Raw genomic sequence first — 25,853 nt, 5'->3', positions numbered from 1 at the left:
TTCGCCACTGGAGCCTGAAACCACCGTATTTTTGTCCATGTTTACGTTGAATCAGGTGTGATCTCGCCAGATTCCTGCCTTAGAGAATGAGCGACAGGATCGGTGCTGGGACAGAATTATCACAATAAGGATATATACTCTTAGGTATAGATGCACAATCATGAGTTGTTTTCAGAGGAACTGCTAAAGGTTCGCTCTGCCGATCAAAGAAATCTAAAATAATTATTTATGTTGCTATACGTTCCGGTGGATCGATGAGTCATCTATATCCCTGCCATTCCTTGGTTAGCGGTAGCATCATTCTAGTCTGATCCGCCATCTTAAAGTCATGACATGTAAGAGGCAGAAGTGAAGGTGGATTGTGAGCCGCTTACAGTGGAGGTTACAATTATGGATTCCACAAACAAAATGATAACCTCTGTAGGCATGTGTGTCCACGCCAAACACACAACTCGCTGTCCCTTTGGAGTACTGACCCGTTACAGCTATGAGGGTTTGCAGCCGGCGTAGCTGGAAGTGCCAATGTAGACGCATCTAAGCCTGTTTCTGTTGTTCTGTCCTGTTTTCTCCTTCCAGAGAGTGGGAGAATCTGTAAGTTGCATTCCATTCGCCCTCAGCCACGTGTTTGTGTGCGCCGCTTTCTTTGTGTGTGTGTGTGTGTGTGTGTTGCAAGGTGTGACCTGCTTCCCTTTCTCCGCAAAGCTGTGCTTTCCATCCCAAATCAGAGCCGATGTAACCGTAATTTAAAGAATAGATTTGGCTTGTTCAGAATGGAAAGCAGACTTTTGCGTTAATTGCTGTAATACGCCGGCTGTGTGGCAGTGACGTGCGGTGTTCGCTTCTTTGCCAGCCTCTTGCAGGCGAGGAAAGAGTCGGCGGGCCGAGCAATCCTGAACAAGTCCTCTGGCCCGCTGCCTCTTTCCCCGCTGTATCACATTTGTGTTTGGACAACAAATACTGCCCACGTTTACCCTGAATGTTCCGTATTTGTCAACACTTCCGAGCAGATATTGTGGCTCATGTTTCCAGTGCAGCTGTGGCTGTGACTGATTCGCTGTGGACTGCTTCAGTCAGGAAGGCGATAAAACAGAACAGTCACGTTGTCCGGAGCCACAATATCCTCAGGGAAAAATCCACGTGCCTCACAGTGATGTTCTCCTCCGACCAGGAACCAGTCCAACGTCCGTCGGATGCACACTGCCATCAAGCTGAACGAGGTGGTGGTCAACCGGTCACAGGGGGCTCAGCTGGTCCTGCTCAACATGCCTGGACCACCCAAGAACAGAGGAGGAGACGAGAACTGTATCCTTTCTGAGTGGAGTTCTTGCAACACTGAACCGTGATGAGATTGGAGATTAGATTATGGTTGTGTCACAGTGTCAGCTGCTGGGTGGCTGAGTGTCATTCTTTCTTTGCAGTCACATGTGCGACAACTGTTGCTCTACAATATGCAACAAGGTCTCAGCTTCAGTGCATTTCTGGTGACAGAGTGCAGTATGAACCTCACTCAGCTGATAGCACCTCTTGCTTGCTATATACCTACACGGTAGATAAAGGGCCACAGTTCAAGCCAGCCTCTCATCTGCCATGTTGACTTGCCGCATACTTCAGAACAACACTCATTTTTTTAGCTTAACATGAGTGACAATGGAGAGTTGTATAGTCACCCGAAACCAATGACCACAACAACATTACATCAAATTCAATGAAAACACACTGTCAGCCAGAGTCGTTCCCGAAAATATTCATCTAAATTTTCAGACAGTAGTCATTCTACATACTAATGTACAATAGCGTTTGTAGCTTCATCAGGCATCAAAATATGATGTTTTTATAAGTAGTAACTTACTTTACTTTTTATAACTATGTGGTCTTTCTTATCACAGATGGCTCAAAGAAATAAAATAATAAAATATAAAATCAAACCCCAGACGGGTTAAAGAGTGTGGTGTAGTTGCGTAGCAGTGTCTTTGAGAAAAGGTCATTTGTAAGTGATGGTTGTGACTACTTTGTTGGACGTAGCTGTGGTTTCTCACCCGGGTCCAGTGTTTTCTTGGACTCTGCTGTGAACTCTAGGAACCGTTGCAGAACACCAGGGAGACTGGTGATGTCTGCGCATCACTTCACGTCCTTATGGCGTCTGTCAGACGATGTCACGTGATCATTGGTCAGGGTTGTGATCGTAGTTCCTCTGGATCATGTGGCAGACAGCGAGTGGTGGATATATTTATATATAATGTGGTTTACAGTAGCATTTCATTATTGTGTGCTGTGACGTGGGGCCATCTGGAAATTGTGGAACAAGATCATGTGACTGTCATGAGGTTGTTGGACAGCGTGCATAATTGAAGGACTTGTTTTGATGAGAAAGTGTGGCTGTGACTGACAAAGTGTGTCAGCTGACTTCAACATTGTATGAGTGATTCAGTGTCTGATTTCTGCGGTGTGATTGGCTGAACTCCCCCTTGACTCTGCACTCAGACATGGAGTTCCTGGAGGTCCTGCTCGAGGGCCTGAACCGAGCCCTGCTGGTCCGAGGAGGCGGCCGAGAGGTCATCACCATCTACTCTTAGGGACCCGTCCACATGCAGGGGCTGTTACCATGGATACCGGGGCATTTTTAAAGAGGCGAGGAGCCTACTTGGGTTTTGCTGACAGGGCGGGTTGGAAGGAGGCACCACTTGTGATTGACAGCTGTTCCGAGCTACTTCAGGAAGAAGGAGGACGTTGGCGACGGACGCCGCGAGCGTCGTGAGTGTCCACGCCGGGCGCCACTGCGCTGACGGACGCTAGAGCATAGAGACACTTTATATTTTTCATTTGTGTATCTTCTGTCCTTCGTGTGTTGATGTTGTTGCTTGTTGTGTAAAAAGTCACTGTCATGATAAACGTCTGGACAGGAAGTGGAAAGAGCAAAGGTAGGAAGGTGATAGATACTGAGGCGGCGTTCAAGTGCCGCCGGACAAAAGAGGACAGACATGTAAACGGTGTTGTAGCTGTCTGACAGCTCTCGATAGTTTTCTACGCTACTAGCTCAGCTCAACATATAATCAAACCTTTGCCTTCAGAATTGTAACGGAAGAGAAAGAAAAGCACAAATGTCTTTGTAATCGTCCGGACGTCGGTGGCATCGTACTCTGACCGTAGTTCCAGCACTGTTGACTTTGCACTACCGAAACCTTTCAAACCTGTCGTCACTGTTACGTAATGTTTCTGCTTCGAGTCCCCAAACTGACGAGTGTAGGAGGAAAAAGTGCCAAAAGGTGTCTGAAAGAAACTGTGGAAGTATGAAGAGAGCACGAAGTCCAGAGCTGCCTGCCGTCTTTACCTCCACAGTCTCTTTGTTGATTAGCTGTGCAGTATTTTTTTTAAGTATTTTACTTCCTTGCAGGAAAAAAAAAGCTGGTGGTCAGTGATGCAACATCCCTGTTTTGTTTTGTTATTGTCGTCGTGTAGTTCTGCAGTGTTACCTGTCACGTGTTAGTGTTTTAAAGATGTCAGAGAGGCTGTGTGTGTCGTGTGTCTGTGTGCCTGCGTGTGTGTGTGTGTGTGTGGACGTGTGTCTCACTTTTTAGCCAATAAATAAATGTTTAGTTTTTTCAAATCCTTAATCGCACCTGAACGAAAAATGTATCACCTTCCAAATCATCCTTGGAGAAGAAGAGTGTCGGTGGAGGTCAGCGAGGACTGGAGACAGAAAACTACCTCAAGGTGTCGCTGAGACTCGGCTGAGGACAAGTCACTGGTGGGAGCACATGTAGAGACGGTAGTCCTGTAAATGATATCTGTGCCTCTCTGGGTCATTATTAAAAGTGCTGAAATAACTCGCCGACTCAGCATCTTCTGTCCGGGTCATTGCTTGCCCCGTCTCGCTCTCTGTGGCGCAGGTTAGATTCCAGAGTTATGTGTAGGTAAAGTCATTGCCCTCCTTTGTGTCCTGTGGTGGACTCCTTAACTTAAGAGGACGGCACAAACATTAGTTGCACTTTTGGCGCCCCCTACCGACAGGAAAACATCTCATGGTAGTGATTATTTTGGAGTAAAATTTGATCTATAGATATACTTCTAGTGTTTGCTTTTCAGAACATGATGTGAGTGAAGATGATAAGAGGACGTTTCAAAGATGGAGATTCTTGTTTTCAACCTCAATGGTAGGTATGGTTGACTTGGATATCGCTGTCGGAGGTGTGTGTCTAATGATGTCCCACACCTGGGTCTGAGCTGTTGGAACTTACAGGAGACTTGCGGCGAAGTGGAGCTTTGAACTCCCATGATGTGGAGTCCACTGGCTGAGGATCATGGCTCAGCTGGAGAACATGGTGAGATGAGATCCTTACCCTGATGGAGGTGTTCATGAGGGAGTGGAGGATGGAATGTGGGATGGACAAACAGTCTGGTGCCACGTTGCCAGTCATGAGGACTGAAGAGAAAAGCTTGCTCTACATCCTGCTCTCTCTCCTGTGGTGACCAATGGGGGGAGGCCCTGGGACAGGAACCAGGAACACTCTTGACAGATTGTTTCTTGGTATCCCAGAAGAGTCTGGGCGTCTGAATTGGAGAGACAAATGGCAGACGTGGAGTCCTATGACTCTGTGGAAACATGTCTCCTAATCAGATCAGATAAGCAGATGACTCTGAATCAATGTGAGGATGAAGGACTCTCCCTGGTTCCGCTAGTTATCTGATCAGCTTCACTCACACGAAACATTAATTCCCGCAGTTACTACTGGTCTGAACGCAGATTCCTGAAATCATCCACACATGTTTTGCATAACTTTGGAAGTTTGGTCGAAGTTCAGTTCTGTTGGGTGACTTTTATCTCATGTTGACCAAATCAATAGTCACTCCAATGTCCACGCATCAAATCCTCCCTCACCAAAGTGACTCAGAGGCCGTGAGTGAGATGATCCACTTCCTCTAACATAATGTCAAAAATCATACGTTGCTGTTCGACAAGTTTTGATACGCAGTTCTCTAGAGATAGATGGTTCCCAAATGAATCTGAAATGAAATAATAGTCATAGCATTTATTTAGTGCATATTACAAACCAAAAGAAAATACACCTCAAAGCAATAACATTATAATTGTTTAAGATAAACCAGCAATGTAAATGTTGCCAGAATTATGGCTGTTTTAAGACTTTTTTTATAAGGTACTGTAGTTGAGCAGAACACTTGGTTATGTTTACTTTAGGTTTATTTAATCCTGGCTTGTTGAACCCTGTCTTGTTTAATCCTGTTTTGTTTAACACAGACTAGTTCAAGACAGGTTTCATGTTTAATCCAGATCTGTTTAATGTACAATGATGTAATCCTGGTTTCTTTAGTCCAGGCTTGTTCAATTTGTTAGAATTACATTTCAGTAGCATATTGTTAAATACAGACTTCACATCATTTGTCTGAATGAAATCATGTGTTTGAATGAAATTCTGAAATAAACTTGACCTTTATTTACATCACCATAATGCATTAGTATATCAAATATATATATATTAAATATATATATATATATATATATATATATATATATATATATATATATATATATATATATATATATATATATATATATATATATATATATATATATATATATATATATATATATTTACTTGGGAAATTACTCTTTTAAGACCATTCAGTTTGTAGTCATCTTGAGCAGGCTGTACAGAGCACTATTTTTGCCCATGAGCTAAAGGGTTAAACCAGGGCTTCCTTCTGTTGTCAAGGGACACGGAATCAGACAACGAGCACCGGAAACCGAATACAGACGCATTTTGCCACTATTCGAAGAAAAATCTTTTTGTCGCGTTGGGTTTAGTATTTATTTTTATTTACAATTGTATTCATTGATGTATCCATGGTGGGAGCATTGGTGGGACACTCTTCAACTCTGTCGTAAACTTAAAATTTTATTTTAGCATACATGCAATGCCACTTCCGGTAAGTGAATGTGACTTGGCGTAGTGGCAGCGGCGGGTTTCTGGCCGCGTCCCCGTCACATGAAGCTCGTTTCTCGGCTTGGAGGTACCGACTCACTGCGTCTCCGGACCGAGACTGGTGGTGCCAAGGAGGCGGACCGGAACCCAGCAGTGTGACCGAGGACTTGCCCTCGGGTGCTCTCCGGTGATGAGAAACGGAATGGTGCGGCGCCTCCATCGTGTTTTCGGGTTTCTATTGGGCGGATATTAGCAGCAGCGTCTGCGGGCGCGCAGAGGCGGGGCGCCGGGGACATGCAGCGCGGCGGCGGCTGCGGTGGCTCGGCTGCAGGTGGATGTCCGCCGATGCGCGATCGAACCCAACGGCGATAGGTGGGTGGAGGTCCAGCCGAACTATGCTTCCCGGGGTCGGCGTGTTCGGCACCAGCCTCACCGCCCGGGTGATCATCCCGCTGCTGAAGAGCGAGGGCTTCGCCGTCAAAGCGCTGTGGGGCCGCACGCAGGAGGAGGCGGAGGAACTGGCCAAGGAGATGGACGTGCCCTTCTACACCAACCGCATCGACGACGTGCTGCTGCACCAGGACGTGGACCTGGTGTGCATCAACCTGCCGCCGCCTCTCACCAGACAGATCGCCGTCAAGACGCTGGGTGAGTCTCGCTGGAGGGTGGAGGTGGATGATGCTGCGGCCCTGCTGATGGAGCTGCTCCTTCACCTTGTGCGGTGTGATGGTCCATGATCTGCTCTCTGGAGCTTGACTCATAATTAGGGCACTGGATTGCCACGAGTCTGTCGGTACCACTCGCATTTCGGCACTGGAGTGACGATACAATATGCGTTACGATATCAAACATCAAGACCGGGTTTTTAATACTTGGATATGCTGCTGCATTTGTGACATGCGTTTAATACTAATAATGTCTTCTTTCTGTTCAGACTCTACAAACGGACTGGACAGAGTTTTTCGCAATAAACATGTTTAAACATATATATTTTTCCCCTTAAAATAATGGCTCATATCACCTCACCGTTAGTGGGATTTGTGTCCTCACAAGATACCTGCCAATACACGGCCCCTGTAAGGACAGTGATAGTTGTTGTTATGTCTGTCAGCAAGAGCTAAATCACATTATTTAGTAAAGAATCAATGTGCATATAAACAGTTTTATTGCAGCAAACTCTGTCCAATTTTACAGTGATCAGCTCCCTTTACCAACAAAATAACTCCACCGTAATGGAAGGTAACGTGTAGTATTAAACATGGTGCCGCAGTGTACTTTCTTGTATCACAAATGCAGCTGCTCATCCAGTTATGACTTGATATTGCAGTCACAGACTTACTTAATAGCATGGTTGATAGCTTGTGGTTTATATGCATCTAGTTCCTGCCCATAGTGAGGAGGGCCCCAGCCTCCCGTGACCTGTTAGAAGCCGACTTGTGTTCTGACCTTGTCTCTTTTCACCAGACCAACATGTCAGACGTTCATCCAACTGATTCAAAACATTGCCGTCTGACTTCCGACCAGAAGTTCTGGTGGCGTAGGTCCTGCTCCTCTCAGGGGGTGGATCCTCCGGACAGTCAGGGATCTTGATAAGATGCAATGCATGATTTCATATCTCAAATATTTGCTCCAGAGAGATGTCACAAGTTCAACTTCATAACAATGTCAACAACCACTGTTGCCCAATTCCAGATAGATGCTAGAGCTGACGTCACCTTATTTACCTGTGTGGGTCGTACAGATCCATTCGTCTAAGGACTCAATTCGGCGCCGGGTCTGGAGGGCGGTTTCCCACATCTACTTATTTTGCTTTAACCGCCTGAGTAGAGGAGACCCAGCCTGCGACAACAACCTCCTGCATCTCCCTGTGTTTCCTCTTTGCTCGGTTTCCTCACAGCTTCATTGTGTCCCCTGGTTCCTTCCCACCTCTCTCTAGAACTCTGGCACCGGGCCAGTCCAGTAGAGAGACAGAGATGGTGTTGAATGTAAAAACTCTGTGAAAACTATTAAAAAAAATAGTGCATCTTGACCTGAACCTTACTTAACCGACCTGTTTAACTATATAGTTATAATAGACAAAAAGAGAAGGTGTCTTCAGGACAGTGGACCTCCACATAAGCCTTGGTAGAAGACAGAAGAAGTGGTGGCAGCATGGGTTGTGTGGATTGGGGCAATTGTGGACTCAGTTTTCAGTCCTTGGTGGGCCTGGTCTCGGGCAGAGTCTTAGCTCTAGAAGTCCAGCATTAGTAATGAACCACTACTTCTACAATTTTGGAGATTGATGCAGGAAGAAGGTGGGTGGGACGACCCACTGTGTCACACAGCAAACCCACTTCCTCTTCTCTCAGGGTGTGTGTGAGCTGATGCTAATCTCCCAACGTGGTCTGACTCGATAAGTGCGAGCGCTCCTGCTGCGGGATTTTGAACTTTGGCTTCACTTTTTACGAGCTACAGTTAGTCGTTGTCAAAGAAATGCGGCAGGACCCAAGAGGTGGCTGGGAATAAACTGGGGCAGCGAGGAACCTTGGAAAAGTGATGAACGTGTAACACATGCTGTTCAGGTTCTACTACTCAGAGCTCATTCAGAGTCGCTGCATGAACCCGTCTGTCTGGTTGGGCAGTGTCTCTCCTTCTTTGATGCCATTCCTCAGGTGTCTCATGTCACTCAAGCTTTCGCGCACACTTTCTCCAGCACAAGCTGCGTCATCAGCTTTTATCTTCACTGCTCTGACCAGTTAAAGAGAAAACCTTCAGCTGAAGCTTCCGAAAAATGTACTGCATTTACTGCCGTGCTCTCAACTGCTCTGGTTAGCATTACAAACGGCTCAGTTGAGGTTGTCGTTTAAAATGTGGATTCACATTTGAATTTACATGTTTTTGTTTTTCAAAAGAGCTGCTTATTAATAACGCTCTTACACCTGCCCAATAAAGTAAAACTGTTGCGGATATTTTGTGAATTCGCTCTGTGAGTGTTCACATTTTTTGTGTCACCAAACTGAAATTGAAACACTTATTCAACCTATTTAAAGTAAGATAGGAAAGACAGAAGATTCAGTGTTGGAAAACTATTCACAAATGACTTGGTGAATAAGATCATGTTGATGCTTTGTACGACAACAGAAGCGCAAAGCTAGCTGAACTAAAGAATTAACATTCTTTAGCGTTGTATCTCTTTGAAAAATGTACTGGTTAATTAAAAAAAATCTATCATTGTTAAGATGTTTTGTTTGATGCCCCATACATGTCATGTGATGTTTGCGAAACTCTAAGCTAAAACACAAACACTGTATTTAATACTTAGTTTATACAGCAGCTTTCAGAACTGCTGCGTGTGTTAAAAAGAATCTTTAAACATAGTGTCGCAAGACACTATAAAACACGACTGGAATGACTTTATCTCACTGCTCTGCCTGTATTTTATTTTACTGACACCCGTTTAACAGCTCAGAGTCTCCGTCTGAATGAAACCGCAGGGGAAGTGAAAAGGTCATGTGATGTCCTGTGTGCCACTTTTTGTTTCACGAGAATGTTTGCTTCATATCGACAGGTAACTTGTAGCTTCGTTTTGTCATTTAAAATCAAATTAGACATTAAGATAAGATAAGATTCCTTTATCAGGAGAAATTACATTGACAACACAATAGAAGAGAGAGACATCTAGAATAACGCTTTAAAAGCTCATCGTAGCCGCTTGGGTGACACAGTTGAAGGCCTTGTGGGCGAGCATCTCGGGCGTCTTGTGGTTTCACCTGTGCAGTCACACGGGTGACGTTATCTCAAACCTGCTCATCAGGCGCCACTCCTGGATTAAACCCTGCAAACACAGCTGAAGCCTTCTTTAAAAATCTGTGCGTGGACATGAAATAAATGATTTAGGTGGAGGCCTTCTGCACATTGAGAGTTCAAGCGTCTTCTGTAGAATAGGGTTTTCAGCGGCTGCACTCTCACCTGCTCCGGAGAGCTATTTTTGCCGACGTCATGATAAATTCATGACCCCGCTCGGCCTGACGGCATTACACAACTGAGCTGAGCTGAGGTGATGAGCTACCAGTTGCTGTTCATGATGTGGAACACAGTCTAGATGTTTATATTCTTGAGCCTGGTCCAAAATCCCCTCCCGAGTTCTCACTGGTTCACGTCCATGTTGCTCCTTTAACATGCTAATCGACGATCCACACGTTTGTGAGGCGGCGAGAAGAAGAATGGCGTCCCGATCGCTGGCCTTCCTGTGAAATTGTCTTTGTGTGTGAGATGAATGGTCAGGAGAGAGGGGGCTCGCCGCCAGCCCGGCATTCCTGAAGAAAACTAAGAAAGACAGACACATTCCCGCCCCTTTTAAATTCACCCCGCTCGTAGATGAGTCCAGCAGGATCGACCGCGACCCAACCGGACTGCAGTGCAGGTTTTGCTCCAGGAATCACATTGTGCATTAAATCCCGGAGCAGGAGAAGGGGCTTTTCTCTTATTCCTAATTCCTTCTAAAGGACTGGAGGCCGCTTTATGTGAAACAGTTTGTTGTTGTTGTTAAACGTAGCTAGTGGCTGGGGTCTAAAACCTCCTCGATCTATACAGCTTTAGGTGGTAGACCCGCAGTGGCAACTCCTTTGGGAAGTGACGGACGAAGGTTGACAAAATCTACATTATACCCTGCGTCTTCTCTGTGTTTTCTGTAGCGTGAGTGATGGGCAGATGAAACAGTATTGCAGAGTTAATGAAACAGTGTCCTAATTTTCAGAGGCCACTAGATGACGCTCTTGGTATAGCAATGACGTGCGGTTTCATCGAATTAGTTGCTGAAGCCCAAACATTTTATGGCAGACAGTGTCACCTGGTGGCCACTGAAAATCACAAGTCTGTTTCATGAAACCTCATCCACCCATCTCAACATTGAGGAGGATGTAATGCCTCTGTAAACTCTGTATTAGATTAGGATTAGGATTTACATGAACAGAGATATTGAAATAATAGTTTGGACCATGTGACCAGTGACAACTGTTGAGGAGCGTTTGTCTATTGTTCTCAGAGGTGTTAAAGGACCTTAACACATTTAATGGTTTTCTAAACGACTTAGTTTATACTGGAAACTGAAAGAATGACTATTATGACTATCTATATCCTGGCAATTTAGTTATAAATTAAGTATGCAGTGTATAAAGTATACATTCTGGGCGATTCATTCGACAACTGTTTTTTATGGGGAGGGAAAGAATAATGCTCCCCAAATCAGCGTCTCAGTCGGGCGGTTGTGTGACGTCACATGGTTTCGAGCTCACGAATGTCCGAGGTGACTGGACAGTAACTTTACAGTAAGTGTTTATGACTCAAATCGGGTGAGGTTCCGCCTTGGTTACAAAAACTCCTTTGGAAATCCAGTGCTTTGTGATTGATAGTTTTGATGAACTGAAAGCAGAACTGAGTTGTGCAGATCTTTATTGTCTGTCTCGTACGATAGATTTAAATATTTAAAAAAAACATTTTCTTTTTATGTAAAGCGACTCTATGATTATATATGAGATTTGATCATGGAAGATGGAAGTGATTATTCCTACTCTGCACTAGGGAGCCCTCTGGTGGTCACAGTCGTCAGTGCATATCTAAAACTTAAGATGTATTGCTTGTCCTTATGTTTAAGAACACAATAGCAGTGAGAGGCATGAGAAGCAGATTTAAATGCAACACTTGCACCTGGGGCAGATTTGACTCTACCCCCTTGACAGTGACATACAGCTAACTGGACAGACCTTTGCCTTGCTGCAATTTAATTTAACACTTTCTTTATTCTTCCACTCCTAAACTCTTGAGTTGGTGTGGTGATCTCCACCTTTGTTGTCACGGGTCAAAGTACTGTCCAGATCAGTCTCATTGCTATTGGCAGCACTGGGCTGTGTCTCTCAACTATGTTGGATGAACAGTTCCAAAAGAGAGTATTTGTACAGAGAAAACAAAAAACCCTAAACTAGACTCAGAAAACCAGAGTCTACAAGTAGGTTCTTCATGCCAAAAAAATATGCACGTTTCAGCAGGACTTGATGTCTGTTTTGACCATAGAACACATTTTGTTGTCTGGACAACCCAATTGTGAGCGCTTAAAAGACACAGAGGATGACCAGGATGGTGTCGGGGCAAGGTAGAGAGACTTTTTTCCTTGTGTAAGTGTTGTCTTGACTAAGATCATAGTTGTATGGTGTTTGTATAGCTGTTGTCACGTGCGTCTCTATAGTGGAGACTAAGATATACTAGTTACCTGAAGGTTACTCCTGTTCTATGAGTACATATGAAGCCCTCTAGCAGACTTATAAGACATCACCTTTGCCCTTAAAGCTCAAGGGGTAGCCTCCTATATTAGCCTCCACTATTGCACTTTGTCCCTTTTTGAAACTCTGGCGCCTTGAATTGATCTTCACGCGATTGTACTCTCACCATCCAGTGTTGCTATGGAACCAGAAGAGGTGCGCTCCTGCATCTTGTGTGCGACCTCCCCTGGCCCACGACCATCTCTATGCTCCTGCTTTTTCTGTCTAAGCAGCAATGAAAACTGGCCACAAAAATTTACATATTGTCAGTTACGAGTCACTTCACTCTTTTTCAACCTTCCCACATCCTGGTTCTCGTCATCACATTCTTCTTGCTGCCGCAGCACGTCACGCCCTCGTCTTCTTTTCCTCTCGTCATCAGAGCTTTCTTCCTGAAGCGGTAAAAACCTAATTGGCCACCAGAGACGGAGAGCGGCAGATATGAGAGCGGGTTAATCAGGTTCAGTCATCAACTGCAGAAAGCCGCAGCAGGTAACGCTTCCTGTGAAGGACGTGCAGAAGAATATCTCATTGAACTTGATGATGAACAAGTGAGTCAGTGGTGAGACCAGGAGGATGCTCCCAACAAGTCACATATCAGGCTGTGCAACCAGTCTTCTCTGCTTCTACAAGAATGGTAGGAGCTGACTGACTGAATATCTAAGATGTTAAATGTTGCTAAAATACCTAAAAGTCATTTCTCTTTCATTCTGATTTGTGAGCGTCGAGTACCCAGTGGAGGTGATTGACGCACTGACAGTGCCGACATGCTGATATTTCACTCAGCTGATGGGAGACCTGCCAGATTATAGAGCGTGAAAACCAGCGGAGAAAAGGTCGCTGTAGCCTGAAGGAAGCCTTTCAACGGCTCTTAGCTCAGGAATGCAGCAGGAACTCATCAATACTCTGTGGATGCGGGTTATGTAACATTGATTTTAATCTCATGTGATTCCAAAGCTCGGACATCAGGATCGCTTCGGTAACTGTCCAAGCTTCACTGGAGGTCACTGAAAAGAGCCGATTGACGTCGGCCCAGTTTGATTTGGCGAAATGACCTTCACCTCTCTGGCTTCTCCCTTGACTCAATGCTGGGCAGACACAAAGGGTGTCCGGGGCAGCCGTCGCTATGACGACAGTCCAGATTTTGCTCCCCTCCTCCTCTGCGCTTTTTCTCTTTTCTCTTCATTGAGGAGGATGAACACAGCTCTGGAGCCTAGCTGGCTCTCTGGTTCACGCAAGACATCTTCATCCATTAGTGTGAGGTCGATGGCAGGAAATTTGGTTTGGTGTATGTGCTTCTTTTGTGCCTGCATCACCTTTAATTTAGCCTTAAAATTGTTAGAATTGACTGTTAAATGTCACATAATGATCAGCTTCCGCTCGCTCTCCTGTTTCCACGTTTGTTTTCGTCTGAGACAAAGATGTCTTCATGCTCTGAGAGAAGCTGGTGAAACATAGAGGCTGGTTTCTGCTGAAGCCTGGGAGAGGAGTTCACTGTGTGGTGGAGGCAGGAAACCTGACACACAAGTACCGCCATGCATGTTGGAGTTGTTGATTCAATGATCTGAGTTACAACTCTAACTCTTGTGACTCATCGGGAAGTAGATCTCTCTCACTGACTTACTGCGACTCTAAAGGGAAAACCTTAGCAGTTTGCCAGGTTATGTCGGGTCCTACAGTGACTAGGAAATCTAAAAATATACAGTATACTTGGATTGGACATTTTGTTCTGCGATAATGGGAATGAGTCAGACCATTGAGTCATAATGTGTCATGATTAATGTGGTGCAATTCAATGAAACAATATTGTGGGAGGTTGTGGGTCAGGCGCCACAAGTGTGTGATACAGCAGTATATTGTCATACCTCCGATGTAATATTCCATCTCTTATTTATTTCTCTTTTTTTAAATAAAAGAAAAAAATCATATTTTAGTCAAGTTAGAATAATACGACCACCATTTTTGTGCTGTTAGTCAGTAAAAACACTTGAAGTTAGGATGCTTTCAGTTCATGGTTAAAGGAAAAACGATGATTTCTTGGCAGCATTAGTTTTAATGGCTCTGTTGACACCATTTATTTTCTGGTTCAGTCTATGTGTGTTTCACTCGAGCTATTTCCCTCCAAAATAGTTGTTTTCAGTCAAATCATTGTGACTTAAAGACGATATTGTGAAGTGGTTTACTGCTTATCCCTCGGCGTGTCACTGGGGCAGCCATGGAAGTCAAGCTACCCAGACTTCCATCTCCCCTTGAGCATCCTCCACCTGTTCCGGTGAGAACCCCAGGTTTTCTCTGACCCACTGGACATTATCTCTCCTGCAGTCCCTACTGTAGGTCTGCCCCGGGGCCTCCTCCCAGTTACTCAAGGCGAAAGTGTGAAGGGTGCGCCATTTAATCTAATATTACTCCCCTGACTCAAAAGATTTGACTCGTGATTCACCATCCTGATTCAGCTGTGTGTCGTCCTCTTTCTCCCAGCAAGGCTTCCTCACTTGAGCAGCGGGATGTAACCGCGCATCCTCTCTTTCCTGCCGGCAGTTAACAAGCACTTTAGCGACTCACATTAGCAACCACCGGAGAGAAACTACCCGCCGGCTCATTACTCATCCCCGAAGTGTCCGCTGCAGCTGTAATGGCTGGACTTTTAGGAATTCTGAGCGGCCTGTAAACGAAACGGGGGGGGCTGTTAATGTCCTGTCATAATTGGACCTGCTGGTTGTGTTTAGCGCTAATGGACTTGTAGATGGAAACCATAGATGCTCCGAAAACACCAGCTGTTGTTGTGCTCTTGAGGGACTGATGTGTTGAAGCCAACAATAAAGTAAGAAAAACTGATTCGTTCGCTGAGTTTGGACCCTCTTAAAATGCTATAAGTGATATGGAATATATGAATATTTTTTTTTTTAGACTGAGCTATCTTCACACGTCAGTTACACGTGTCCACTGATCATCAGAGTGTGGCAAATATTAGTTATATATAAGCCGTAAGTTCTATTTGCTCTAACAAATTAGGTGTGATATTATGTTAATCATTAAGCTGCGTCTTTAAACTTGCTCTGTGCTTCTGTGCAGCTACTGATCCTCAGTTGCGCAACCTAAAACTCAATGTGTAAAGTCCCACAGTCTTGCTTCATTTGACAGCACATAAAGAGCTTTTTGATATAAATACTTTTGTTTTTTTTTAGTGTAAATAAATAATCTATAGAGTCTATTTCATCTAGTTTATTTATTTTCTAAATAGCGCACATTCTTTTTCACCCAAGTATCACGTTTTATAATATATTTCTTCGACCATAAGCCACTTTTAAGAAAAAATATTTGTCTTTAGCAAATTGTTTTTTTGTATTAATAAATTAATTTAAGCTGCTGCTGATGTTTCCAAGCTGATTCTTTCCACTGAGAGGCCTTTCACACCGACACGGTTCTGCTTCTCAAACCGGTGCCATTCAGGAGTCTCAGAATCCCTGTGCTCTCTGTCGAACCAGCCCTCGTTCATATAACTTTAAGCTGAACTAAAACGGTAGGGCGTTAAAAAGTGTCACTCAGGTGAAGATAAGCAGCACGCTGGCAAAGTCCTGCCAGTATTCTGAAAACGTTGCTTTGTTGCTTATCTGGTTTTGTTTGTTTTCATCCAATAATCAGGCATCTGACTTTTGATGAGGAGGATATGCAGAAGAGGAATCTGGCTTGTCACAAATGTGTGCGTAAGAGGTCGACTGATGTATCAGCTGTTTTGGGGACATTTTTCACTTATTGCTATCGGCATCTATCATATCAGTCCCTAATAATATTTGCCCAACATGTTTTGACAACATAGCCATAGATGGATTCATTTCTAATTTCTTCCTTAATCTGTTGGTTTTCGAACCGTTTTTGCAAGTTAGTCAGTCAACATTTTTCTGTTCAACTTAAGCAATAAAACCATTCTGTATAAGAATGTATACTGTCTATTTTTCTCATTTAAGGTTTGCAAATGAATTAATATCAATGTAATTTTCTTAACACCAAATCTGACAAATATGCTCCCAGAGTATCGGCCTAATATCGGTTATTGGCTTTCCTTAGTCAGAGTGAGCAACACATACATTTAATTAATGTAATTTTCTGGACTTCATCGACTTCATACCCGAATGCGACGCACCCACTGATGATGTAACAGTTTATGAGCTTGAACCTACTTTTTGTTGGTTCTTGCCACAAACCAACCTACCAGGTTCCGAACCAGTTATTTCCATCTGAAGTACACCGTTCAATACTACAGTACCTGTCCCAGCTACTTGGGGTGCTAGACAATGGGCATCCTCTTTTAGATAAACAATGTGGAGCCATTGAATAACTTCTGTGTGGGAGGAAACCAGTGTGTCATACAGACACCATCGTGAGCTTGAGAATGAACAAGCACTACGCTGCTGGGACCCCAGGTTCTCTCCTGGTGTTGTCTCAAGCTGGACTCAAAACCAGGAGGAACAAGTGTGAGGCTGCAGCACATGCCTCTGTTCATACCCCTCAATAAATCATCAGAAAATGTGGTGGCTTTATGACCACAGCATCATCATCATCAGCGGCGCGTGCTGAGATGTCTGGATGGAAACCATCTTGCATGGATCTGCTATTGTTGGCCTGCAGAGCTCCATTGTGAGGACTGTCACACGGAAACATCCTGATTTGGCGTAACACGCGTCTCCTTCCTCCTTCCTTCTTCTGCTGTAATTTCCAGCTGCTTGTCGCGGACGACAATGAAGACGAATGTTTGCTTTGGCTCTGATCTCCGCGGCTGCGCTCTCCTGTCGTAATGAGATACCAGATAACGGGGCCTCAGTAAATTACCCTGCACTTAGACTGGAGGGCGACGTGAAACCTGAGCAGAAACGTGTTGTTCTTGTGTCATAGACCCTGCTGAGATAGACCAACGTTCAACCTTCGGGTCGTGATGATGCAGCGTGCCGTCTTCTCTCGTACCCGTGACTGAAGTTGAGGGGGACGTCGATGAGGGAAAAAATGTGCGATACACAATCCACTTTTACTTTGTTTTGTTTTTGTTACTTTGTTTTTGTTCCTGTTCAACTGAACGTTTGAAACGGTGCTGTTCGCTGCTTCGTTGTATTCAGCTCAACCCAGAGGAGTTCAGTGCCACACATTGTGCTGCCATCTCTTCCATCCATGTCATTCAAATCTCTGATACACTATGTTGAGTAGCATCAATAATTCATGATGAGGGCTCTGGCTGCAGCCCGGCTGGGTTTTTATCTGCTCCATTACGCCTCGCCCAGCTGGACAAAGCAGTTAGGGCCGACTTTCCTCCTGAAATCAACGGTTTGTGGAGCAACAGTGTTGAATAGCTGGGAGCTAAGAAAGCTTCCACTGGATCTGGGTCTTAAATGAGGGTATGAATAGTGCCACTTTGATTCAGCAAACCTTAGTGGGTGTCAAACTTCGATTCTTTCTTTTAGGAGTGTTAGAAAAATATCCATCCACTCAAATATTGCGATACTTATATATAGCATATAGCATATAGCAATAGCATGATGTGCTACCGATATTTCCCTACTTGGCTTAAGCAGACAGACACCTGTAACTTCACTCTGCGCAACATTTGTGGGCTCTTACTAGTTTCACAGTAAGAGCATCATAGAGTCATTGGATGGTGATGATGTTGATGTCCATGAAGAGAATCTCCATCTGTAACAGTTGTTATTCATAATGGCCAGCTGAAATTAGAAACAAGTGAATTTACTTCCATTCCAAAGACAGGGCCAGACTCAACATTTGTTTGCAGCATGCTTTCCCAGATTGCAGCAGGATCCGTGCTGGAACTGCTGGATCCGCATAGGAATCAGATGGGCCGGAACCTTCTACTGTCTGGAGTCAGACTGACATGTTTCACCCGGGTCTAGGCCGGACGTGGCTTGTGTCTGGGCCATATATTAACTTGATTTCAAGCTACTCTGGAACAGATCCCGTAGCGTATCCGACCCACATCCAGGCCAGTTACATTTTGCTATCAATGTTATCTCTCACAGTTTTGAGTTTTAAAGATACAATCTTTTGCAGTAGTGATATCAAAGTAGTATATTTCAGAGAAAAAAATCTGGTCCCTAAAGGGTTAAGTCCGCTGTGTTGATATTTATTAACCAAATGCTTGGATATGTTTGAACACAGATCGACTCTCATGAGTCTTGGTGGTGCTAACAAATATCATGTGTGAATCTGAAGGGACTTGCAACATTCAAAGAGTAACACAGACAGGAACCATGACGTCTGCGAGATGTGCCAAGCTGGAGTGAAATTCCCATGTAACACAATAAAAACAAGCTGGAGTGAAATTCCCATGTAACACAATAAAAACAATGAACCGCACCAATGTATCATTACGTCTAATGTAGAACAAAGAGGTGTTTTTTTTTTTTCTTGTCTACAAATTGTCACTTGTATCGCGATACATATCGCCACATTGCTGCCTGTACACAGCCCTACTTCTAGCAATAGTTCCCTGTTGTGTTTTATGATTTGACACTACACGAGTCTTTCAAAAATACATGATTCCGTCTGGATGCTAACAGCGTTAGCATGACATGTTTGGCGAGAGCTTCTTATTGCTGTTAGAGTTGTGAAAGTGAATTGGAATTTAGCGTTTCTGTCTTCCGTGGCTGCAGGTGGATCCATGATATCCCTTACAGAGCCGCTGTGGTGTGTGTTTCACGGCGCGGGGGTTACCAGCAGCTATTTTTACCTCCTCAGTGGGAGGGAATCCCCGCGGCCCGACTTGACACTCCAGTCTGCAATAACAATGACGTTGCACGAAATCCTTTGGGTCTGTCTTAAATGTTTCATGCAGGTTTGCTCCGTGGCGTGGTTCCGTGGGCACCACGTCGTAGCACTACATGGGTTTTACAGTCTGTTCGAGACGAAAGAGCAGCCTGTTGTTTCTCCTCTGTGTCTGCTGTGGTCGGGTGGGTTTTTGGTTTCTCCCCCTGAAGTGGGTCAGAAGGATTAGTTTCTGACAGATTAGAAAGGGTTTTTTCCCCCCCAAAAAAGAGCCTTCACACATAAGTAGTAGTCTTTACTCCCTGGAACTACTGAGAGTGAATTAAGATCTGCCAGATAAGGGCAAACAGTTGTGTCTGAGTCAGTCTGATCATTAAATTTATAGATATTCAGTGTACTTTCTCCAGGTCCTTGTGTAAAATCGCCCAAATTAACATCTACTGCTGAGTCATCCAGATGAGTCTCAGATTAGCAAGGATTTCAGAGTAAAAGAGCCTTTCTGCTGTGTGCTCATCGCATGACTTCTAGACAGTTGGCGACTAATCCATTAGTCGATCATAGTCCATGACTCGACTCTTTTGAACATTTTGAGTTTTCTTTTGCTGGATTTTCTTGTTAATAATTCACAAAATAATACTATTTGTATTTGTGTATAATGCTGCCACACTTTTTGAAACACAATACAATTTCCAAGACAATATTTGAGATTGTGTGAGTCAAATTTTAATGGTGTCCTAGAATTTTTTTCCACCGCTGTGTAGCTAGCATGATGTTTGGAATCAACACACATGCAAGTTCGAGATACTAAGATACTCTTTACTTCATTCCAGGGGCTTCGAAATACAACACATCCAGTCGAATTGCTGCTGGTCCAAATGGTGATGTTTGAAAATTGAGTTTGTGATCTTGTTCTGTGAGCGGCCATCACACTGCAGATGGTGGAGGAAACCAGTGTTCTTTTATTACGGGAAGCTTTGCCAAATTGACATCTTGCATGTTCAGCCAGCCCGTCATCACTGCGTACTCACTGTCTGGTGAATGTGATGGCAGCTGAGACTGTCTGAGCCTCGCAGTCACGCCTCGCTCTGTCAACGGCTCATAAACCCACAGATTTCCAAGAACATGTTTCGGCTTTTCTTCATTGTGACGAAACGAGATTAGCCTTGGATTTAAATGCAGACACTTCTTGATGGTAGTGATTTAACTATAAAGTACAGGTTGTATCGATTACCTGTTGGCCATAACATTACGACCACCTGCTCAATGTCTAGGGCCACACCGCTTGCCTAAACTCTTACGGCTGTATGGTGAGTTTTAACATGTTGGGCTGCGTAAGAATGTGAAGAATAACTGGTCGTTTAAAACAGGGATTCTGAACCTTTTTAATCTCTGGAAATGATTCATTACTCTTGATTTCATTTCTGATCAACAACCATCTACCACAGTCTGCTTACACCTAAACAAACCAAAACCTTGTGAAATGACATGAAACCATGTGATCATCGCAAAGATATTTGTCATCGAAAAGTTCAACCAGCAGAAGAACCAGGTGCAAGTCATATTCATCACATTTACTGAAGGAAAAAAAGAACAAAAGCAACCTGTTGAGAAAATTGGAAAAACTGAATAAATTCTGAATAAAGATAGATAGAAGCTAACCTCAACATGTTTGCAGCTGTCAAGTCAATTCAGTGACACACTACTGCCACCAAACGTGGCTAATGTATTAAAACTGAGCGTCTCACGACCCAGAGGTGTAAAACTAAAAAACTTTTAGCGGTCCTCCAGGAGGCGCTCACGGCCCAACGATGGGCCCAGTCCTATAGTTAAAAATCACTGGTTGTAAACATGTTTTAGAAGTATTCCTTTGTAGTAGTGGTATAGTTGCTAGTGACTGATATGCCTGCATTGGAAAGGTGTAGTCCTGGATCAACTGATGCTGGGGAGAACCCTGAAATATGCATCTATGAAAGGCTAAAACGTTTGGGATCAGCCCACCAACCCTTGCACGCCTAGAATGCTCAGTAGGGATGGGGGAGTTGTTTGGATTATGTTCATCCCAAACTGTATTTTCACATTTAATACACTCCAGTCCCTGTTTGTAGTCCTCACAAGCAACCTGGATGGACTTGGATGTCTGCTGTGATTCAAGTGTGTAGTTCTGGTGGTCTGGGTTTTTGTTTGTAGTGTGTCTTGGATATCACACTTTAAAGCAGCCGCTGCAGGTAAAAAGAGGTCACTTGACTTCAAAGTCAATTTAAGTCGTCAAACAGTTTAAACCCGTTTGTCAGATGACTTCTAATGGCTTCACCTATGATCACGGATGATCAGGTATATCTACATAACACAGTCATTTTGGTGATGTTTTGTTTATGGATTTAGAAGGGAAACATCCAAGAGAGTAGATCTGCCGCTCCTCTGTATTGAGAGGAGCCAGTTGAGGCGGCTCGGTGGTCTCTCCCTGGTATCTAAGGTGTTCCAGACTCGTCGGACTGCAGTTGACCTCATGACGCCTGGGTTGTAGGACGAGGGAGGGAGAGCTGGGCCTCTTTACCTCAGCTGCAATGTTAAAACTGAATCTGAATTTGAGCATCCTGGTCATGGTGTCTATCATCAGCCATGAGGTGATTCCTCACTCATATAATCCTCTCAGACAGAGTTCCTGGGTGTCTCCACACACTGCAGCCTGTTTGTTCAGGCGATGTTTTCCTGCTCCTGAGGATGTTTTGTCTGCGGGCGCTGTGGCAACTGTTGACCAACGTGACATAATATCCAAAAGCTCTTGCTCAAACGGCTGCTGAAGAAATTTCCTGTGTCAACATTTCCTTATGCTAATTCCAAGCCGTCTTTCTTTCTTTTTTTTTTTTTTTCTTTTCCCAGGAATAGGGAAGAATGTGATTTGTGATCGAGCTGCCACACCTTTGGATGCCTTCAGGATGATGTCAGCGGCCCAGTACTACCCAAAGTTGCTGAGCATCATGGGAAATGTGCTGAGGTTTCTGCCAGCCTTCGTTCGAATGAAAGAGCTGCTGGAGGAAGGATACGTCGGTGAACTGCTGGTCTGTGAGGCACAGGTATGACGGCAACAGGTTTGACTCACTGCAGCTTTACAAGGAGCTGGTTGTGTTTTTAATTTGTCTGTTTTAGCTGCACTAGTTCACTTATGTAACGGCCAACTTTTACATTTGAAATTTCCTTCATTTTATTCTGTTTAGTTGATTTTAAAAAAAGTACAGCTGTAAAATTGAATTAAAAAATTACTTATTTATTGAGCTTTTTTATGACCCACAAATACAAAATCACACATACATACATATAAATATATATACGGTATATATATAGTAACCAAATAAGGAATCCAGCCCCACGCACATCTGAATGTAAGACAAAAAAACAAAAAAAAATGAAATAAAATAAAAAGGACCCACCATTATTCACCATTGATCTTTCTGTCTGACCTAACTGATTCTCATCTTCCTCTTCCAGGTCCACAGTGGAAGTTTACTGGGGAAGAAGTACAACTGGAGCTGTGACGACCTCATGGGCGGCGGTGGCCTCCACTCGGTGGGCAGCTACATCATCGACCTCTTCACCTTTCTGACTGGACAACGCGCAGCCAAAGTCCACGGCTTCCTGAAGACGTTCGTCAAACAGACCGACCACATCCGCGGCATCCGTCAGATCACCAGCGACGACTTCTGCACCTTCCAGATGGTCCTGGAGGGCGGCGCCTGCTGCACCGTGACGCTCAACTTCAACGTCCCTGGGGAGTTCAGGCAGGAGGTGATCGTCGTGGGGACGGTTGGGAGGCTGACGGTCATGGGGACCGACCTCTACGGGCAGAAGAACAGCGGCGGCCGTGGGAGCGGGCCGGAGCTGCTGCTGAAGGACAGCATGCCTCTGGAGGAGTCCTCCCTACCTGAGAAGGCTTTCAGTGACATTCCGGCACCGTATCTCATCGGGACAATCCGCATGATCCAGGCCGTCCGGCAGGCGTTTCAAGACCAGGAGGATCGACGGACATGGGACGGAAGACCTTTGACCATGGCGGCCACTTTTGAGGATTGTCTTTATGCTCTGTGCGTCGTGGACACCATCAAGAAGTCCAACCAGTGTGGAGAGTGGCAGAACATCGTGGTCATGACGGAGGAGCCGGAGGTCAGTCAGGCGTATCTGATCAGCGAGGCCATGAGACGCAGCCGGATGTCGCTCTACTGTTAGCCAGGAGGCTGTCCACGGATCGAACAAGGTTTTCTCCAGCTCCTAACTTAACTCCAGGCTTGTTCCCTCTCATCTGCTGTTACAGAGAATCAGAAAACACCTCAGAAGGAATTATTTATATTCAAGTATTCTTTTGTGCTGCTGAGTTCCGGTGGACTTCAAGTCTCACAGCAACCGCCAAGCCAGAACAGCATAAGAAGAAGCTTGTGTGGGACTTCATTCCAATATAACTAAAAGTTTAAAATTACTGAACAGAGCACCATCTAGACAACAAAACAGAGTGTTTATTATTGAAGGGTTGATGAGGTTTCATGACACAGTGTCCTGATTTTCAGAGGCCACCAGGTGGCACTGTCTGCTGTAAAATGTTTGGACTTGAACAGCTAAGTCAGTGAAACCTTGCATCCTTTCTGAACCAAGAGCACCATCTAGTGGCTTGCTCACTATTTCATCCATCCTGCAGTACTGTTTCACGATACCTCATCTACCCATCACTAGCGTTCATCAACTTTATTTACAGTGAGACAGAAAAAGAAGAAAGGTTCAAACCTGAAGATAAGGTACAAATGTACAGTGATTTAATAGAACCAGCCTCCGTCCCAAGAAGTAAGTTGAGAGCGATCAAAGGTTTGGGATCTTCTATTGGTTCAGATCTTTCTGTTGGGCGCCCCTGCACCAGATTCATTTACCAGGTGGTTCAATGTCTTTTAGATTTATGGGCTCAGTTTTAATGCCATTTTAGGCGTTTGAAAAGTCAAAGGATGACAAATGCAGGTAATTCTTATGAGAAATCTTGACTCTTGCCAAGTCATAGTTCAACAGTCCAAGTTGAGGGTTATATTTTTTTAGACGTTTCAAATGTGTCGCAGAACGAACCAAAACTGTATGTTCATCTGGGTCCCACGATTGTTACAGAATATTCACTGTGATATTCAGTTTATTTCTTTAGATATTTGGAACACACACAACAGAATCACCGCCATTTTTCCATCTGGAATTCACGAATCCACAAAAAGGTCTCAACAGAAATGTTGACTTGTGCAGGGGACAGTTTTTCTTCTTCATCTTCTTCATGTGTTTCTGATAATTGTCCGGAACGCTTCACCACATTAGTCAAACTGCTGAAGGACACGACGCCTCCTGATTCCTGGTGTGAGGACCAGAGGCAACTAGAGAAGCACCGGATCAGTCCTGTAAAACTGTAAAACCCTGCATGTCAGCACCCGCCCAGCTTCACCATTTACCCAGACGTCTTTTATTCGGCTTCTTCAGCAGCCTCGTTGTGTCGACTACTGAAAACTGTACATAAGGAAATAATATATAAAAAGAGACTGCGATCTGCGATAAAAGAACAAGTACTGTATTTTATTTTGAAAATGTTTGCGTGTATTTATTACTGCTGGAGCTTCATGAACTGACCTGAAGCAGGTATAAACTTTCTCATCGATGCTGCAGACGACTTTCCCCGACTGTTTCCCTGTTTGGAACGAAGGCCTTCTGTTTGTCCTGCCACCTTTTGCCAAATTTAATTTAAGACTGCTGTTGATGTACATGCTGCTCCTGTGTGCGACGAGATCGCTGACGCGTCTTTGGCGCCACCTTCTGTCCGCCTTCGCTACACCCCGCTCTCAGTGGAAACAAGACTTGAGCCAAATGGAAGTGGGAACTACACGTTCAATAAAGGTGTACGAAAGCAGCTTTGTGTTGCTTTTACAGTGGACTTATTTGTGTCATTAGTTCATGTTTAAATAGCTCTGTAACTCGCTAGCGATCATCAGTTGTTTTACGGATTCAGTTTGGGGTGGAATCACTTTAAATTGTTTACATATTTTTTAACAAAAATATATGGCCGGACAGTGACACCTGCTGCACCCTGTAGATGTCACTACTACTATACGTGTCCTCTGATGTTGGTGCATCAGATCCTGGGTTTCCAGAGGATTTGAGGTGCAGAGTCTTCATGAAGCCGCTGAAAAGAGTTGGTGCGCGAGGAGTGAGGATGTCTGCCGCTACCTGGTCACAAATTTGGCCCCTAGTGGGCACTGTTGTAGAACCGTCTGCTCTCAGGTCACTGACATTTTTATAAGGATGGACAAGTACAGCTACGCTTAGCTTTCAGAATACTAATGCTACAACTATTTTGGTGGTTGACTAAGTTGTGGGTTTAATTTTTTTAGACGTTTCAAATGTGTCGCAGAACGAACCAAAACTGTATGTTCATCTGGGTCCCACGATTGTTACAGAAGATTCACTGTGATATTCAGTTTCTTTAGATATTTGGAACACACACAGCAAAATCGCTGTCATTTTTCCATCTGGAATTGGAATATAACATTAACTGAGACAAAGTTGTTGGTTTGGACACGTGGAGAAGAAGAGATGCTGTTGGACCAAGAGTGTTGAAGATGACGAAGGAACCAGGAATAGGACGACAACCATTGAGGCTCAGGACAGGGGTGATATTCAAGGCAATTTGAGATGAAATAGGCGGAGGAGAAAATATAATAAAACATTTATTGTGATGTTAAGGGTTGAGGAAATAAATATTTTTAATGTAGTTTCAAATCTAGCAGCTACTTCCACTACTACTTTGGGAGCTTCTCTTCATCAGTGTCTTCATGTCTTGTTTCATGAT

General features: G+C 44.2%; 2 protein-coding genes across 7 annotated transcripts in view; both read left to right on the top strand.

Moving 5' to 3' along the window:
* slc12a7b (solute carrier family 12 member 7b) overlaps nt 1-3,824 on the top strand; it is a 42,456-nt gene extending 38,632 nt beyond the window's left edge. For 4 of the 6 annotated variants that reach the window (XM_053858646.1, XM_053858642.1, XM_053858645.1 and 1 more), the window contains 3 exons: nt 577-591; nt 1,169-1,302; nt 2,482-3,824. In XM_053858646.1, the coding sequence (XP_053714621.1) occupies nt 577-591; nt 1,169-1,302; nt 2,482-2,573 (241 nt within the window). In that variant the 3' untranslated portion in view covers nt 2,574-3,824. The remainder of the gene's footprint in view (nt 1-576; nt 592-1,168; nt 1,303-2,481) is intronic. The other 2 variants (XM_053858647.1, XM_053858643.1) reach the window with 1 other exon arrangement.
* A 2,139-nt stretch (nt 3,825-5,963) lies between these two features.
* gfod1 (glucose-fructose oxidoreductase domain containing 1) lies at nt 5,964-25,015 on the top strand. Its single transcript, XM_053859034.1, has 3 exons — nt 5,964-6,587; nt 21,878-22,071; nt 22,484-25,015. Exons 1-3 carry the CDS (start codon nt 6,275-6,277, stop codon nt 23,216-23,218), a joined length of 1,242 nt encoding a protein of 413 aa, XP_053715009.1. The 5' UTR covers nt 5,964-6,274; the 3' UTR covers nt 23,219-25,015.
* Nucleotides 25,016-25,853: the final 838 nt, after the last annotated feature.

The sequence above is a fragment of the Synchiropus splendidus genome, chromosome 3, assembly GCF_027744825.2.
Source record: "Synchiropus splendidus isolate RoL2022-P1 chromosome 3, RoL_Sspl_1.0, whole genome shotgun sequence".
NCBI classification, from domain to species: Eukaryota; Metazoa; Chordata; class Actinopteri; order Syngnathiformes; family Callionymidae; genus Synchiropus; species Synchiropus splendidus.
This window is presented reverse-complemented; position numbering and strand designations above follow the sequence as displayed.

Excerpts from the sequence above, each read along its gene's own strand:
- gfod1 (XM_053859034.1), top strand. The coding sequence starts at position 6,275 with ATGTCCGCCGATGCGCGATCGAACCCAACGGCGATAGGTGGGTGGAGG. Across the intron at positions 6,588-21,877 it reads GATCGCCGTCAAGACGCTGG|GAATAGGGAAGAATGTGATT; the intron begins GTGAGTCTCGCT and ends TTCTTTTCCCAG. Across the intron at positions 22,072-22,483 it reads TGCTGGTCTGTGAGGCACAG|GTCCACAGTGGAAGTTTACT; the intron begins GTATGACGGCAA and ends TTCCTCTTCCAG.